Source organism: Oncorhynchus nerka, linkage group LG9b, assembly GCF_034236695.1.
Source record: "Oncorhynchus nerka isolate Pitt River linkage group LG9b, Oner_Uvic_2.0, whole genome shotgun sequence".
Classification (NCBI taxonomy): Eukaryota; Metazoa; Chordata; class Actinopteri; order Salmoniformes; family Salmonidae; genus Oncorhynchus; species Oncorhynchus nerka.
Window position 1 is genome coordinate 24,760,917 of NC_088424.1, and position 18,786 is coordinate 24,779,702.

The window sequence follows — 18,786 nt, forward strand, 5'->3', positions numbered from 1 at the left end:
AAATTATATTTAGATTTGTTGAACACTTTTTTTGGGTGCTACATTATTCCATGTGTTTTTCATAGTTTTGATGTCTTCACTATTATTGTACAATGTAGAATATAGTAAAAAGAAAGAAAAACCCTTGAATGAGTAGGTGTGTCCAAACTTTTGACCGGGGCGGCAAGTAGCCGAGTGGTTAGAGCGTTGGACTAGTAACCGAAAGGTTGCAAGATCGAATCCCCGAGCTGACAAGGTAAAAATCTGTCGTTCTGCCCCTGAACAAGGCAGTTAACCCACTGTTCCTAGGCCGTCATTGAAAATAATAATTTGTTCTTAACTGACTTGCCTAGTTAAATAAAGGTCAAATTAAAAAATAATAAATAAAATATATCAACATCCGAAAAGAAAAGGCTTTACATGTGCCAGGTGAACCTGCAACCACAACACTTCAATAACACTTGACATAAGATCTTCTCTCAGCATTACAGGGATATGGCTCTGAATATATACAGCAACACCTCCCCATAAGCATTACAGGGATATGGCTCTGAATATATACAGCAACACCTCCCCATAAGCATTACAGGGATATGGCTCTGAATATAAACAGCAACACCTCCCCCATAAGCATTACAGGGATATGGCTCTGAATATAAACAGCAACACCTCCCCATAAGCATTACAGGGATATGGCTCTGAATATAAACAGCAACACCTCCCCATAAGCATTACAGGGATATGGCTCTGAATATAAACAGCAACACCTCCCCATAAGCATTACAGGGATATGGCTCTGAATATAAACAGCAACACCTCCCCATAAGCATTACAGGGATATGGCTCTGAATATAAACAGCAACACCTCCCCCATAAGCATTACAGGGATATGGCTCTGAATATAAACAGCAACACCTCCCCATAAGCATTACAGGGATATGGCTCTGAATATAAACAGCAACACCTCCCCATAAGCATTACAGGGATATGGCTCTGAATATAAACAGCAACACCTCCCCCATAAGCATTACAGGGATATGGCTCTGAATATATACAGCAACACCTCCCCCATAAGCATTACAGGGATATGGCTCTGAATATATATAGCAACACCTCCCCCATAAGCATTACAGGGATATGGCTCTGAATATATACAGCAACACCTCCCCTTATAAGCATTTCTGTCTCTTCTATAGGTGTTATATCAAATCAAATTGTATTGGTCACATACATGGCTAATATGTGAATGTTATCTGATGCAGCAAGTTATTGATTTCATGAATTTTATTTCTAAGGATACATATATTAATGTGCGCTATTTTCAGGCCTTTCCTGGGTAGCTTATCAGAGACAGACATAACACTGAAAAGAGCAGACAAAGCAAGAGAAAGAAATATACATTCAGCAGTCCATTAATAAATTGGTGTGTGTGCATGTGCGTGCTGCGGGTCTGAAGCTACAAACCCATAGGCTTGGCTCTCATCCCTACCAGGCTTCTGGGAGGGGGGGGTGGACAATGAGCCTGTCATAGTGGATGTAAGCAATGTCCCCACGCGCTCTAGCAGCTTTCATGGCTGGGATCAGTTCTTTCCTCTTCTGGCTCACAGCTTCAGGATAGTCCTGGTTGAGGAAGATATACAGTTGAAGTCTGAAGTTTACATACACCTTAGCCAAATACATTTAAACTCAGTTTTTCACAATTTCTGACATTTAATCCTAGTAAAGATTCCCTGTTTTGGGTCAGTTAGGATCACCACTTTATTTTAAGAATGTGAAATGTCAGAATAATAGTAGAGAGAATTTTTTATTTCAGCTTTTATTTCTTTCATCATTTTCCCAGTGGGTCAGAAGTTTACATACACTCAATGAGTATTTGGTAGCATTGCCTTTAAATTGTTTAACTTGGGTCAAACGTTTCGGGTAGCCTTCCACAAGCTTCCCACAATAAGGTGGGTGAATTTTGGCCCATTCCTCCAGACAGAGCTGGTGTAACTGAGTCAGGTTTGTAGGCCTCCTTGCTCGCACACACTTTTTCTGTTCTGCCCACTAATTTTCTATAGGATTGAGGTCAGGGCCACTCCAATACCTTGACTTTTTTGTCCTTAAGCTATTTTGCCACAACACTTTGGAAGTGTGCTGAGGGTCATTGTCCATTTGGGAGACCCATTTGCGACCAAGCTTTAACTTCCTGACTGATGTCTTGAGATGTCGCTTCAATATATCCACATACATTTTCTGCTTCATGATGCCATCTATTTTGTGAAGTGCACCATCCCTCCTGCAGCAAAGCACCCCCACAACATGATTCTGCCACCCCCGTGCTTCACGGTTGGGATGGTGTTCTTTGTCTTGCAAGCCTCCCCCTTTTCCCTCCAAACATAAAGATGGTCATTATGGCCTTACAGTTCTATTTTTGTTTCATCAGACCGGAGAACATTCTCAAAACATTACGATCTTTGTCTCCATGTGCAGTTGCAAACCGTAGTCTGGCTTTTTATGGCGGTTCTGGAGCAGTGGCTTCTTCCTTGCTGAGCGGCCTTTCAGGTTATGTCGATATAGGACTCGTTTTACTGTGGATATAAATACTTTTGTACCTGTTTCCTCCAGCATTTTCACAAGGTCCTTTGCTGTTGTTCTGGGATTGATTTGCACTTTACGCACCAAAGTACGTTCATCTCTAGGAGACAAAACGCGTCTCCTTCCTGAGTGGTATGACGGCTGCGTGGTCCCATGGTGTTTATACTGCGTACTATTGTTTGTACAGAAGAATGTGGTACCTTCAGGCGTTTGGAAATTGCTCCCAAGGATGAACCAGACTTGTGGAGGTCTACAATTTGTCTTCTGAGGTTTTGGCTTATTTCTTTAGATTTTCCCATGATGTCAAGTAAAGGGGCACTGAGTTTGAAGGTAGGCCTTGAAATACATCCACAGGTACACCTCCAATTGACTCAAATGATGTCAATTAGCCTATCGGAAGCTTCGAAAGCCATGACATAATTTTTTGGCATTTTCCAAGCTGTTTAAAGGCACAGTCAACGTAGTGTATGTAAACTTCTGACCCACTGGACCCAGTGAGTTATAAGTGAAATAATCTTTCTTTATACAATTGTTGGAAAATTTACTTGTGTCATGCACAAAGTAGATGTCCTAACCAACTTGCCAAAACTACAGTTTGTCAACAAGGAATTTGTGTAGTGGTTGAAAAACGAGTTTTAATGACTCCAACCTCAGTGTATGTAAACTTCCGACTTCAACTGTACGTTCGTTTCAAGTTCTTGGCTCGTTCCAGAACAGTGAGCTTGTCCTTGAATCTCAGTAACTTGACCACACCTGGGCTGGTGGTGGGTTTTCCAGTTCTGTAGGCACACTCCACCTCAATCTTCCTGTGGTGTATCTTCAATTTCTCCAAGATCATTTCCCTCTGTTTCTCCTCATACTCAGTCCAGGTATCATGGAGATTCTGCAATCCTGTCCACAACCTTGTTCACCTTGATTGTCCCTCGATATAAACGGATTTCTCTGTCATTGTTGAATCATGGATTCACACACAGAACTAATGTCCTCACTCAATGACTTACAGATTGTTGTCATCTTTCCATTCTCCTGTTTCAACTCATTGAGCAGATCCTGGGACAACTGCAAACTGTTCTTCTGGTCATGGTCCTCTCTGGTCAGGTCGTCCATTCTTTTATTCGGTGACTCCACCAGTATTTGGACAAAACACTTGAAGGGGGAGGGAGGGAGAGTAGAGGAGGGAGTGAAGGGAGAAGAGGGAGCGAGAAGGGTGAAGAGGGAGCGAGAAGGGTGAAGAGGGAGCGAGAAGGGTGAAGAGGGAGTGAAGGGAGAAGAGGGAGCGAGAAGGGTGAAGAGGGAGCGAGAAGGGTGAAGAGGGAGCGAAGGGTGAAGAGGGAGCGAGAAGGGTGAAGAGGGAGCGAGAAGGGTGAAGAGGGGTGAGAGGGAGCGAGAAGGGTGAAGGGTGAAGAGGGAGCGAAGAAGGGAAGGGTGAAGAGAAGAGGAAGAGGGAGCGAGAAGGGTGAAGAAGGAGCGAGAGAGAGGAGCGAGAGAGAGGGAGAGGGGGGAGAGAGAAGGGGCGAGAGATGGGGCGAGAGAGGGAGGGCTAGGGAGAAAGAAGGAAGTGGAGGGAGAGAAGAGAATGGGATGGGAAGAGGAGCAAGAAGAGGGAGTGAGAGAAGGGGAGAGCGCAAAGGGGGAGAGTGAAAAGAGATGAGCGAGAAAAGGGAGAGAGGGGAGGGGAGTGAGAGAGGGAGGGGGAGTGAGAGAGAGTGAGTGAGAGGGAAGGGGAGAGTGAATGGAGAAGGGGGAGAGGGCTAGAGATAGGGAGAGGAGAGACAAAACGCAATGGCGAGGAGAGAGAGGGGGGTGAGAAGGTGGAGCGAGAGAGGGAAAGGAGAGAGAGAGACGAGAGAGAGATGATCAGGAAGGCTGGTAAAGATGGTCTCTGTCAGTGCTGCTCTCTCCTCTCTCAGCTGTGAAAAGGAAAAGGCCACGCCACTCAACAGTGAAGGCTGTATAGATTCATGGGGGCTTACCACAGTGTCTACTGTAGCATTAGCACCAACACAGCTCACAGACCCCTGAATGGGTGGTTACAGACCCCTGAATGGGTGGTTGGAGACCCCTGAATGGATGGTTACAAACCCCTGAATGGGTGGTTACAGACCTCTGAATGGGTGGTTACAGACCCCTGAATGGGTGGTTGGAGACCCCTGAATGGGTGGTTACAGACCCCTGAATGGGTGGTTACAGACCTCTGAATGGGTGGTTGGAGACCCCTGAATGGGTGGTTACAGACCCCTGAATGGGTGGTTACAGACCTCTGAATGGGTGGTTACAGACCCCTGAATGGGTGGTTGGAGACCCCTGAATGGATGGTTGCAGACCCCTGAATGGGTGGTTACAGACCCCTGAATGGGTGGTTACAGACCCCTGAATGGGTGGTTACAGACCTCTGAATGGGTGGTTACAGACCCCTGAATGGGTGGTTGGAGACCCCTGAATGGGTGGTTACAGACCTCTGAATGGGTGGTTACAGACCCCTGAATGGGAGGTTGGAGACCCCTGAATGGATGGTTACAAACCCCTGAATGGGTGGTTACAGACCTCTGAATGGGTGGTTACAAACCTCTGAGTGGGTGGTTGCAGACCCCTGAATGGGTGGTTACAGAACTCTGAATGGGTGGTTACAGAACTCTGAATGGGTGGTTGCAGACCCCTGAATGGGTGGTTACAGATCTCTGAATGGATGGTTACAGACCTCTGAATGGGTGGTTGCAGACCCCTGAATGGGTGGTTGCAGACCCCTGAATGGGTGGTTACAGACCTCTGAATGGGTGGTTGCAGACCCCTGAATGGGTGGTTGCAGACCCCTGAATGGGTGGTTACAGACCTCTGAATGGGTGGTTGCAGACCCCTGAATGGGTGGTTACAGACCCCTGAATGGGTGGTTACAGACCTCTGAATGGGTGGTTACAGACCTCTGAATGGATGGTTACAGACCCCTGAATGGGTGGTTGGAGACCCCTGAATGGATGGTTGCAGACCCCTGAATGGGTGGTTACAGACCCCTGAATGGGTGGTTACAGACCCCTGAATGGGTGGTTACAGACCTCTGAATGGGTGGTTACAGACCCCTGAATGGGTGGTTGGAGACCCCTGAATGGGTGGTTACAGACCTCTGAATGGGTGGTTACAGACCCCTGAATGGGAGGTTGGAGACCCCTGAATGGATGGTTACAAACCCCTGAATGGGTGGTTACAGACCTCTGAATGGGTGGTTACAAACCTCTGAGTGGGTGGTTGCAGACCCCTGAATGGGTGGTTACAGAACTCTGAATGGGTGGTTACAGAACTCTGAATGGGTGGTTGCAGACCCCTGAATGGGTGGTTACAGACCTCTGAATGGATGGTTACAGACCTCTGAATGGGTGGTTGCAGACCCCTGAATGGGTGGTTGCAGACCCCTGAATGGGTGGTTACAGACCTCTGAATGGGTGGTTGCAGACCCCTGAATGGGTGGTTGCAGACCCCTGAATGGGTGGTTGCAGACCCCTGAATGGGTGGTTACAGACCCCTGAATGGGTGGTTACAGACCTCTGAATGGGTGGTTACAGACCTCTGAATGGGTGGTTACAGACCCCTGAATGGGTGGTTGGAGACCCCTGAATGGATGGTTGCAGACCCCTGAATGGGTGGTTACAGACCCCTGAATGGGTGGTTACAGACCTCTGAATGGGTGGTTACAGACCTCTGAATGGGTGGTTACAGACCCCTGAATGGGTGGTTGGAGACCCCTGAATGGGTGGTTACAGACCTCTGAATGGGTGGTTACAGACCCCTGAATGGGAGGTTGGAGACCCCTGAATGGATGGTTACAAACCCCTGAATGGGTGGTTACAGACCTCTGAATGGGTGGTTACAAACCTCTGAGTGGGTGGTTGCAGACCCCTGAATGGGTGGTTACAGAACTCTGAATGGGTGGTTACAGAACTCTGAATGGGTGGTTGCAGACCCCTGAATGGGTGGTTACAGACCTCTGAATGGATGGTTACAGACCTCTGAATGGGTGGTTGCAGACCCCTGAATGGGTGGTTGCAGACCCCTGAATGGGTGGTTACAGACCTCTGAATGGGTGGTTGGGTGGAGACCCCTGAATGGGTGGTGAATGCAGACCCCTGAATGGGTGGTTGCAGACCCCTGAATGGGTGGTTGCAGACCCCTGAATGGGTGGTTACAGACCTCTGAATGGGTGGTTGGAGACCCCTGAATGGGTGGTTACAGACCTCTGAATGGATGGTTACAAACCCCTGAATGGGTGGTTACAGACCCCTGAATGGGTGGTTACAGACATCTGAATGGGTGGTTGCAGACCCCTGAATGGGTGGTTGCAGACCCCTGAATGGGTGGTTACAGACCTCTGAATGGGTGGTTACAGACCCCTGAATGGGTGGTTACAGACATCTGAATGGGTGGTTGCAGACCCCTGAATGGGTGGTTACAGACCCCTGAATGGGTGGTAGCATCCCAAATAGCACCCTTTCCCCTATATTGTACACTACTTTTGACCAGGGCACTGATCAAAAGTAGTGCACTAAATGGGAATAGGGTGCCATTTGTGATGCACACCATATGTCTGGCACCCCCCTTGTCACCCCCATGAGCAAATCAGCAGCTCCCTTCTCAACTGAATTAAAACATCAGCCCTCCTTGTTTCCTTCATCTGCTCTGGTTAGAAAAGAGTTGAGGAGTGATAACAATATGGTGGAAGCTCATTATTAGGCAGACTTTTACCTGGTCAGTTGGTTCAGGTTAGTGCAGATGAAGGAGAGGAGGCAGGACTGTGTTTGGGGAGGAACTCCTGGGAAAGTCTGAAGAGACCAATACATGTGATATGACATTTTGGGAGAGAAGTGTGAACATCAATGGGCTAATCATGGTGTGACAAATAGAGCAGAATTTCAGTTTTTGATCAAGAAGAACTGAGAGAATGGATGGGTCGTTTCAAGGGAAACGTGTACAGAAAGGGGAACCATAGACTTGCATGAGCAATGTTTTCTGCTGCAGAAAATAGTTTACTTTAAAACTCTTTGTCCTTTTATGTTTCTCATTGTAGTAGGGTTTTCATATTGTGTCTGTAGGTATGGTAAGGGTCTGGATTATCCTATTATATCAATTGTAATCTGACTCCCGGTTTAGACCAGGTTACTTAAAGCGCTTTGTGCTGATGTAAAATAAATGCATGTGATTGATTGATTGACTGGCTGACTGACTCCTCTCTCTGTCCCCCCTCTCTCTAGCACTGTGCATACTGTTAGTCTGACTCCTCTCTGTCCCCCCTCTCTCTAGCACTGTGCATACTGTTAGTCTGACTCCTCTCTGTCCCCCCTCTCTCTAGCACTGTGGATACTGTTAGTCTGACTCCTCTCTGTCCCCCTCTCTAGCGCTGTGCATACTGTTAGTCTGACTCCTCTCTGTCCCCCTCTCTAGCACTGTGCATACTGTTAGTCTGACTCCTCTCTGTCCCCCCTCTCTAGCGCTGTGCATACTGTTAGTCTGACTCCTCTCTGTCCCCCCTCTCTCTAGCGCTGTGGATACTGTTAGTCTGACTCCTCTCTGTCCCCCCTCTCTAGCGCTGTGCATACTGTTAGTCTGACTCCTCTCTGTCCCCCCTCTCTAGCACTGTGCATACTGTTAGTCTGACTCCTCTCTGTCCCCCCTCTCTCTAGCACTGTGTATACTGTTAGTCTGACTCCTCTCTGTCCCCCTCTCTAGCACTGTGCATACTGTTAGTCTGACTCCTCTCTGTCCCCCTCTCTCTAGCACTGTGTATACTGTTAGTCTGACTCCTCTCTGTCCCCCTCTCTAGCGCTGTGCATACTGTTAGTCTGACTCCTCTCTGTCCCCCTCTCTCTAGCACTGTGCATACTGTTAGTCTGACTCCTCTCTGTCCCCCTCTCTCTAGCACTGTGGATACTGTTAGTCTGACTCCTCTCTGTCCCCCTCTCTCTAGCGCTGTGGATACTGTTAGTCTGACTCCTCTCTGTCCCCCTCTCTCTAGCACTGTGTATACTGTTAGTCTGACTCCTCTCTGTCCCCCTCTCTAGCACTGTGCATACTGTTAGTCTGACTCCTCTCTGTCCCCCTCTCTCTAGCACTGTGTATACTGTTAGTCTGACTCCTCTCTGTCCCCCTCTCTAGCACTGTGCATACTGTTAGTCTGACTCCTCTCTGTCCCCCTCTCTAGCGCTGTGCATACTGTTAGTCTGACTCCTCTCTGTCCCCCTCCCTAGCGCTCTGCATACTGTTAGTCTGACTCCTCTCTGTCCCCCTCTCTAGCACTGTGCATACTGTTAGTCTGACTCCTCTCTGTCCCCCCTCTCTCTAGCACTGTGCATACTGTTAGTCTGACTCCTCTCTGTCCCCCTCTCTAGCACTGTGCGTACTGTTAGTCTGACTCTTCTCTGTCCCCTCTCTAGCACTGTGCATACTGTTAGTCTGACTCCTCTCTGTCCCCCCTCTAGCACTGTGCATACTGTTAGTCTGACTCCTCTCTGTCCCCCCCTCTCTAGCACTGTGCATACTGTTAGTCTGACTCCTCTCTGTCCCCCTCTCTCTAGCACTGTGCATACTGTTAGTCTGACTCCTCTCTGTCCCCCCTCTCTAGCACTGTGCATACTGTTAGTCTGACTCCTCTCTGTCCCCCCTCTCTAGCACTGTGCATACTGTTAGTCTGACTCCTCTCTGTCCCCCCTCTCTCTAGCACTGTGCATACTGTTAGTCTGACTCCTCTCTGTCCCCCCTCTCTAGCACTGTGCATACTGTTAGTCTGACTCCTTCCTCTCTGTCCCCCCTCTCTAGCACTGTGCATACTGTTAGTCTGACTCCTCTCTGTCCCCCCTCTCTCTAGCGCTGTGCATACTGTTAGTCTGACTCCCCTCTGTCCCCCCTCTCTAGCACTGTGCATACTGTTAGTCTGACTCCTCTCTGTCCCCCCTCTCTCTAGCACTGTGCATACTGTTAGTCTGACTCCTCTCTGTCCCCCCTCTCTCTAGCACTGTGCATACTGTTAGTCTGACTCCTCTTTATCCCCCTCTCTCTCTAGCACTGTGCATACTGTTAGTCTGACTCCTCTCTGTCCCCCCTCTCTCTAGCACTGTGCATACTGTTAGTCTGACTCCTCTCTGTCCCCCCTCTCTCTAGCACTGTGCATACTGTTAGTCTGACTCCTCTTTATCCCCCTCTCTCTCTAGCACTGTGCATACTGTTAGTCTGACTCCTCTTTATCCCCCTCTCTCTCTAGCACTGTGCATACTGTTAGTCTGACTCCTCTCTGTCCCCCCTCTCTCTAGCGCTGTGCATACTGTTAGTCTGACTCCCCTCTGTCCCCCCTCTCTAGCACTGTGCATACTGTTAGTCTGACTCCTCTCTGTCCCCCCTCTCTCTAGCACTGTGCATACTGTTAGTCTGACTCCTCTCTGTCCCCCCTCTCTCTAGCACTGTGCATACTGTTAGTCTGACTCCTCTTTATCCCCCTCTCTCTCTAGCACTGTGCATACTGTTAGTCTGACTCCTCTCTGTCCCCCCTCTCTCTAGCACTGTGCATACTGTTAGTCTGACTCCTCTCTGTCCCCCCTCTCTCTAGCACTGTGCATACTGTTAGTCTGACTCCTCTTTATCCCCCTCTCTCTCTAGCACTGTGCATACTGTTAGTCTGACTCCTCTTTATCCCCCTCTCTCTCTAGCACTGTGCATACTGTAAACGCCTTGGAGCCTCCATCAAGTGCTGTGCTGAAGGATGTGCTCGACTGTACCATTACCCCTGCGCGGGGGCGGCTGGGACTTTTCAGGATATCAGGAGTCTCTCCCTCCTCTGTTCAGATCACATAGAACTGGCCATCAGCAGATGTGAGTCCAGCAGCATTAGATATACATCTTCAGTTGAAACATTTAAAGTAATGCTGTCATAAGTAGGACCCAGAGTTTTTCTGGACCAGGATAAACTCTGGGCCCAGACATTAGCTACTCACAATCTCCATTCTTTAACCAAAAACATTCCATCTGAAATGTGTCCCTTTTTCTCCCCTCCCCCTCTACTGCTCTCACCCCTCTCCTGCTCTTCCCCCTCTCCTTCTCTCTCCCGCCCTCTCCTGCTCTCTCTCCCCTCTCCTGCTCTCCCCCTCTCCTTCTCTCTCCCCCTCTCTTGCTCTTTCACCCCTCTCCTGCTCCCCCTCTCCTGCTCTCTCACCCCTCTCCTGCTCTCCCCCTCTCCTGCTCTCCCCCTCTCCTGCTCTCTCACCCCTCTCTTGCTCTCCTCCCTCTCCTGCTCTCTCACCCTTCTCCTGCTCTCCCCCTCTCCTGCTCTCCCCCTTCTCCTGCTCTCTCACCCCTCTCTTGCTCTCTCACCCCTCTCTTGCTCTCTCACCCCTCTCTTGCTCTCCCCATCTCCTGCTCTCCCCCTCTCCTGCTCTCTCCCCCTCTCCTGCTCTCCCCCTCTCCTGCTCTCTCACCCCTCTCTTGCTCTCCCCCATCTCCTGCTCTCTCCCCCTCTCCTGCTCTCTCACCCCTCTCCTGCTCCCCCCTCTCCTGCTCTCTCACCCCTCTCCTGCTCTCCACCTTCTCCTGCTCTCTCACCGCTCTCCCCCTCTCTCCTGCTCTCTCACCCCTCTACTGTTCTCACCCCTCTCCTGCTCTTCCCCTCTCCTGCTCTCTCACCCCTCTCCTGCTCTCCACCTTCTCCTGCTCTCTCACCACTCTTCTGCTCTCCCCCTCTCTCCTGCTCTCTCACCCCTCTACTGTTCTCCCCCTCTCCTGCTCTCTCACCCCTCTCCTGCTCTCTCACCCCTCTCCTGCTCTCCCCCTCTCCTGCTCTCTCACCACTCTCCTGCTCTCCCCTCTCTCCTGCTCTCTCACCCCTCTACTGTTCTCCCCCTCTCCTGCTCTCTCACCCCTCTACTGTTCTCACCCCTCTCCTGCTCCCCCCTCTCCTGCTCTCCCCCTCTCTGGCTCTCTCACCCCTCTACTGCTCTCCCCCTCTCTTCTGCTCTCTCCCCCTCTCCTGCTCTCCCCCTCTCCTGCTCTCCCCCTCTCCTGCTCTGCCCCCTCCTGCTCTCCGCCCTCTCCTGCTCTCCCCCTCTCTCATGCTCTCCACCTCTCCTGCTCTCCCCCTCTCCTGCTCTCCCCCTCTCCTGCTCTCCCCACCTCTCCTACTCTCCCCCTCTCCTGCTCTCTCCCCCTCTCCTGCTCTCACTCCTCTCCTGCTCTCACCCCTCTCCTGCTCTCCCCCTCTCCTGCTCCCCCCTCTCTCCTGCTCTCACCCCTCTCCTGCTCTCACCCCTCTCCTGCTCTCACCCCTCTCCTGCTCTCACCCATCTCCTGCTCTCCCCCCTCTACTGCTCTCTCACCCATCTCCTGCTCTCCCCCTCTCCTGCTCTCTCACCCATCTCCTGCTCTCTCCCCCCTCTCTCCTGCTCTCTCCCCCTCTCCTGCTCTCTCCCCCTCTCCTGCTCTCTCACCCATCTCCTGCTCTCCCCCTCTCCTGCTCTCTCCCCCTCTCCTGCTCTGTCACCCCTCTCCTGCTCTCCCCCTCCCTCTAGTTCCAGACGACTCTATCTGTGCACTTTGTGACAGCCCCGGGGAGCTCCCTGACCAGCTCTTCTGTACCAGCTGTGGGCAGCACTACCACGGGTCCTGCCTGGACATGGCTGTGACTCCGCTGAGGAGGGCCGGCTGGCAGTGCCCCGAGTGCAAGGTCTGCCAGACTTGCAAGTGAGTCAGCTTTCCACTGCCCCATCCGTCTACCCACATACCTGACCCTGTATTGAGTTGTGTGCGTGTGTGTTGCCGTCATGTGTGTGTTGCCGATTTAGTTTGTGCTACCTCTGGTTTGTGAGTGTGGCACTTCTCTAGCCTTTGACCTCAACCAGACCAGTCACTGGTAGCAACTGAGTCTGCGATAAATTGACAGCCTAATCTGCATTTCAGAGAGGATAACACAATGACTCTTTTGCCGTGTGATTTCTCAATATTCTTGTAGATAATGGCACAACCATTTTTAACACAACAGGGGCCTATAGACCACAGAGCCAAGAAAAGCCATGTTGATGCTGTCCACCTGTTATGTCAAAGAATACATCTCATTCATACCTCCTCTCCTTTTCCCTGTGCGTAGGAACCCGGGTGAGGACGATAAGATGTTGGTGTGTGACATGTGTGACAAAGGCTACCACACCTTCTGCCTGCAGCCGGCCATAGACGACATCCCTACCAACGGATGGAGGTGTCAGGTGGGAGATGTAACGGAAGCTGTGTTGTGTGTGTGCTGTGTTGTAGGTCTATGGCATGACTACATCATATAGAGATGTTTGTTCTTCTATGGTATGTGAAGTGGACTAAAGGTCTGTCTTCATTTTCTGTGTCAATTTGTAAGAACGTTGGTTTAAAACTCCCACAGTTCCCATTGAGACATTCAGCTGTCGTCTAGGCTACCCGTGTTGAGAGACCTTTTTGGTGGTTGTATCTGTGCTTCCTGTGGTAAGGAAATGACTCACACATGCAGCCCTTTTAAAGGGTACATTTTAGCCTCAGACCCAGTATTGGTGGGTGTGTGTATTGGTGTGTGTGTATTAATGGGTGTGGGTGTGCGGTGGGAGAATCAAACCGCATGCGTCGTCATCCCCTGCCTGTGGCCTCTACCCTCTTCCTCTGTTGGGGTAGGTGGCGCACAGTGCCTGTCTCGTCTGCCAATCAGCTGCTGTTGTGGTGGGTTAACATCCTATCAGCTGCAGCGGTGGTGGCGGGTGGGAACCAGGCACCTGCCAGGTGGTGGAACATCCTCACACTCACTCCGTTTCTCCCTCTCTCTCTCTCTGAGTCAGCAGCACGGCAGGAACACAGTCCACACAACACAAGCAGCAGCCAACCCTCTCCATCTCTCCTCTCTCCCCCACTCTTGAACTTGCTGCTTCACGCCCAGGCACTTTAGTTCTGACTGAAGCCTCATCTGAACATCTTGGAGATGAATGAAAACCATATGATTTAGAATCATTGCTCTAGTTTCCGTTGTGTTTCTATCTCTTTCCTACTCCAGAACTGCAGAGTGTGTATCCAGTGTGGTACGAGGACGAGCGGTCAGTGGCACCACACAAGCCTGCTGTGTGATAGCTGTGTCCAACATCAGGACCCCGCCCTTACCTGTCCACTATGTGCCTGTATCTTGGACCCTGAGCACCAAAAAGACCTGCTCTCCTGCCACAGCTGTAAAAGGTAGACACTCAGAGAGCACGTCCATTGTTCATTCTGTTGTAAATCTCCTCACTCCTCATGGAGTTGTTTTAGCATCGTCTTTTTCCATTGATGTGTGGTGGAGTCCTACATCTTCATCTGTCCTCTGCTTCTAGATGGCTCCACCTGGAGTGCGAGCGCCAGTCGTCAGGCCAAGCAGACATCCAGCCCAGCCAGGGCTATGTGTGTTCAAGCTGCAGGCCTACTGGATCACCACCACAACAGGCCCCACTGCAGGCAGAGGAGGAGGCGGAGGAGATGGACACAGGAGGCCTAGAGCTGAGCCCACAGGCTGCTATTCAGATGCACACAGAATCAGAAGCGGTTGTTCCAACGCACACGGATCTAGAACCTGGCGCTAAGCAACTGTGGTCTCCTTCTCCAATGCACAACGACCCAGAAACGCAATTACAACCCGTTCCAATGCCCACAAATGCAGAACCAGAGCCTGTCCAAGCCACCGACACTGTCTGTGAGAACGCCCTTGAGGATAGGCAGCCACAGCAGGCTACATCAGACCAGCAGCCTGGTAAGTCTCTCTTTTGTCTGACTGGGTTATTTGTGTCTACTGTGTATTATGGTTACCAAGGTTAGCCATGTGTTTGTTTTCCTGTATCCCCCTTAAGAGCGGTTTGGCAGGTGGACTCACTAGAGCGTGAGGGATTTGTTTGTCGCATGGCTTGGATTATTACTTTAGGATTGTTGAGAGGTGGTATAAAAGGAGAGAGGTGTGGTTTTCTGAGCATCCACGGTCGAGCAGCAGTATCACTGATTAAGTTATAAGTCCCTTGTTGTGTGTAGATGAAGGCAGTTTGGTCTGGATGAAGACCAGAGGGAAGCGTTGCTCTGTCTGCTCTCTCTCTTATTCTCTGCCATGGCTCACATCAGACTGACAGCCATTCATTATCAGGGGCTTGGTTTCTAAAGGCTTCAATAACCAGATGGGCTTCCATTATCACAAGATTAAAGCCATGAAAGAATTGTCTTTGTAATTATTTTGCTGTGAAAAAGCAGCACTTTGTAGCCTATTCTTCCGTTGGTTCTCCTGAGGAGATGGAGTTTCTTGTTGCTCTCTGTCCTTGTTTCATAGCATGACCTGGGTGAACAGAACACCTGCCTACTGGTTTGTGTTCAGTAGGGTACAGTACACCACACTGTGGCAAAATGTTTTGCAATGGAAAACAAAAATCTGTGCTGTTAATTAGAAGTACAGGTTAGAAATAGAGGTCGACCGATTATGATTTTTCTATACCTATTATTGGAGGACCAAATAAAGCCCATACCAATTAATCTGACGATTTTGATATACATTTGTAATAATGAGAATTACATCAATACTGAATAAACAATGAACCCTTTTATTTGAACATAATATAATACATAAACAAAATCTATTTAGTCTCAAATATATAATTAACATGTTCAATTTGGTTTAAATAATGCAAAAACACATTGTTGGAGAAGAAAGTAAAAGTGCAATATGTGCCATGTAAGAAAGCTAACGTTTAAGTTCCTTAATCAGAACATGAGAACATATTAAAGCTGGTGGTTCAATATTCCCAGTTCTTCAATATTCCCAGTTAAGAAGTTTTAGTTTTTAGTTATTATAGGAATTATGACGCGTCAACTATTTCTATACCATTTGTATTTCGTATATCTTTGACTGTTGGATTTTCTTATAGACACTTTAGTATTGCCAGCCTAATCTCGGGAGTTGATAGGCTTGAAGTCATAAACAGCGCTTTGGGTCAAGCATTGCTAAGAGCTGCTCGCAAACGCAGTAAAGTGCTTTTTGAATGAATGCTTACGAGCCTGCTGCTGCCTACCACCACTCAGTCAGACTGCTCTGTCAAATATCAAATCATAGACTTAATTATAATAAACGCACAGAAATACGAGCCTTAAATCATTAATATGGTCAAATCCAGAAACTATCATTTCGAAAACAAAACGTTTATTCTTTCAGTGAAATACGGACCGTTCCGTATTTTATCTAACGGGTGGCAACCCTAAGTCTAAATATTGCTGTTACATTGCACAACCTTCAATGTTATGTCATAATTATGTACACTTCTGGCAAATTAATTACGGTCTTTGTTAGGAAGAAACACAGTTCGTTAATGAGCCAGGCGGACCAAACTGTTGCATATACCCTGACTTTGCGTGCACTGAACGCAAGAGAAGTGACACAATTTCCCTTGTTAATATTGCCTTCTAACGTGTATTTATTTGAACTAAATATGCAGGTTTAAAAATATATACTTCTGTGTATTGATTTTAAGAAAGGCATTGATGTTTATGGTTAGGTACATTTGTGAAGCGAATGTGTTTTTTTTCTAGAATGCGCTTTTGTTAAATCATCCCCTGTTTGGCAAAGTTGAATTAGGCTGTGATTCAATGATAAATTAACCTCTAGTGACACCCCATCCCATGAACGGGACCGTTGTCATCATCTGACACTAATTAGCATAACGCAACAGACATAAATATTATTAGAAAATATTCTTATTCATGAAAATCACAAGTGAAATATATTGAGATACAGCTTCTTAGCCTTTTGTTAATCACCCTGTCATCTCAGATTTTCCAAAATATGCTTTACAGCCAAAGCAAGACAAGCATTTGTGTAAGTTTATCGATAGCCTAGCATAGCATTTTGTCCAGCTAGCAGCAGGTAACTTCAGAAAAGCAATCAAATTAAATCGTTTACCTTTGATGAGCTTCGGATGTTTTCACTCACGAGACTCCCAGTTAGATAGCAAATGTTCCTTTCTTCCAAAAAGATAATTTTTGTAGGCGAAATAGCTCCGTTTGTTCTTCACGTTTGGCTGACAAATCGCCCGGAAATTGCAGTCACGAAAACGGCGAAAAATATTCCAAATTAGCTCCATAATATGGACAGAAACATGGCAAACGTTGTTTATAATCAATCCTCAAGGTGTTTTTCAAATATCTATTCGAAAATATATCCATCGGGACAATCAGTTTTTCAGTAGGACCGATTGGAGTATTTTACGCGAGAATCTCTCTGGGAGCATCAGGTGACCACTTGCGCAATGTAGCCACCTACAGGTATTCTTCAACATAAATGCGTAAAACTACGTCACAATGCTGTAGACACCTTCGGGAATACGGAGAAAGAGTAATCTGGTTGATAGCCCATTCACTGCTCAATAGGGACGCATTGGAACGCAACATGAGGCACTTCCGGATTGGATTTTTCTCAGGCTTTCGCCTGCAACATCAGTTCGGTTATACTCACAGACAATATTTTTACAGTTTTGGAAACGTTAGAGTGTATCCTATCCTAAGCTGTCAATTATATGCATATTCTAGCATCTTGTCCTGACAAAATATCCCGTTTACTACGGGAAGTTTTTTTCTCCAAAAATGAAAATACTGCCCCCTAGTCAAAAAAGGTTAACAGGCACCGCATTGATTATTTGCAACGCAGGACAAGCTAATTAACCTTGTAATATCATCAACCATGTGTAGTTAACTAGAGATTATGTTAAGATTGATTGTTTTCTATAAGATAAGTTTAATGCTAGCTAGCAACTAATCTTGGCTCATTGTAGCCACAAGGTCCTTTTGATGCTGCACTCGCGTAACAGGTGGTCAGCCTGCCACGCAGTTTCCTCATGGATTGCAATGTAATCAGCCATAATCAGTGTCCAGAAAGGCCGATTACCGATTGTTATGAACTTGAAATCGGCCCTAATTAATAGGCCATGCCGATTAATCTGTCGACCTCTAGTTAGAACCTCCCTATTTCACTCCCTTTTAAGAAATATTCTCTATTGAGCACGCCCCTGGCCTATATTCCTCCTCTGTTATTATACCGTAGCAAGGCTTCTCTTCTCAATAGTTTCCATGGGCAACAGAGCCTATTGCTCACATACGTACTAGTAGCTATGCAGGCTACGTCTCTAGCATGAAAGGAGTGACCCTGAACGGAGTGACCCTGCTCTACAGACCCTAGGAGGGGCAGTACATATCCACTCAGGCTTGTGGGGCTTGGCTGCCTGAGGTAGAGTGCTTTAGCAGGTGAATGAGCTGCAGGGTATTACTATGGGACCTAACCTGGATGTCCACCCTCTGTCTAGACTAGACCTGACAAGACACAGGCAGACAGATCAGGAATCTGTGGTGGAGGGAGGGGAGCAGTGCTGATGATGACGGATAACTAGGGCTGGGCAATATGGCCTAAAACTCATATCTTGATTTTTTTTCTCTCCAAACTTCTGGGCGATTCACAATATATATCTTGATTTAAAGAAATATGTTTTCTCTAAATAAGCTTTGTTATACAGTTAAAGGTCAAATCCACTGCATTTAAAACAGTCAGCAATAATGTAATGAATTCAGAGTTTGTGTAATTATACCAATGCTGAATATATTCCTTCCACAACCTTAAGACCCTCTAATAATTACATGATTTTAATCATGATCAAAATAGCTTTTTTTAATCACTGATCTGGCTTTCAGGTCCGTCTATAAAAATGTGCTTTTTGTTACAGATTTAACCAGAACCATGCATAATGTATATGTAGCAGGCATTTTAGAAAATGAACACGGGTCTCATAAACCATCTCTCATGCACAAGCCCAAGTGCTAGTGAGTAGCCAGCTAATATTTATATTTCAAGTTTAGTTCATTTAGATCTAGGTGTAATTTCACTGTCTCTGAATTCTGCTAACAAGGCAGAACAGTTGAATTGTTATGAATAGACCCTTCTGTCTGTCTCCAACGTCATGATAGCCTGTCCACTTTGTTCAGATGTTGAAATGTAGTGGTCTACCTTATTTCTCAGAATGAGTTGCCAATTCCTTATGTACTTGTTATATGGTTCTTGCAGCTTTATAAAACACACACTAAACAGATAGTATAGCAATCTTTATTTGACTAAAATGCTGGTAGCCATATGTGGTATCGTATTGTGAGTGCGACAAACTGAGCATTCATTTTTCAGAATGAATGTTCATTCGTTTTAGTAGTGTCTGCTCTGCT

The 18,786-nt window shown here is 47.7% G+C and overlaps 1 protein-coding gene across 3 annotated transcripts in view; it reads left to right on the forward strand.

Moving 5' to 3' along the window:
* The window catches only part of LOC115114491 (histone-lysine N-methyltransferase 2C-like), a 138,320-nt gene that overhangs the window by 50,339 nt on the left and 69,195 nt on the right, over positions 1-18,786 (forward strand). For all 3 annotated transcript variants that reach the window (XM_065013451.1, XM_065013452.1, XM_065013453.1), the window contains exons 7-11: positions 10,239-10,401; positions 12,090-12,261; positions 12,665-12,779; positions 13,583-13,758; positions 13,893-14,305. In XM_065013451.1, the coding sequence (XP_064869523.1) occupies positions 10,239-10,401; positions 12,090-12,261; positions 12,665-12,779; positions 13,583-13,758; positions 13,893-14,305 (1,039 nt within the window). The remainder of the gene's footprint in view (positions 1-10,238; positions 10,402-12,089; positions 12,262-12,664; positions 12,780-13,582; positions 13,759-13,892; positions 14,306-18,786) is intronic.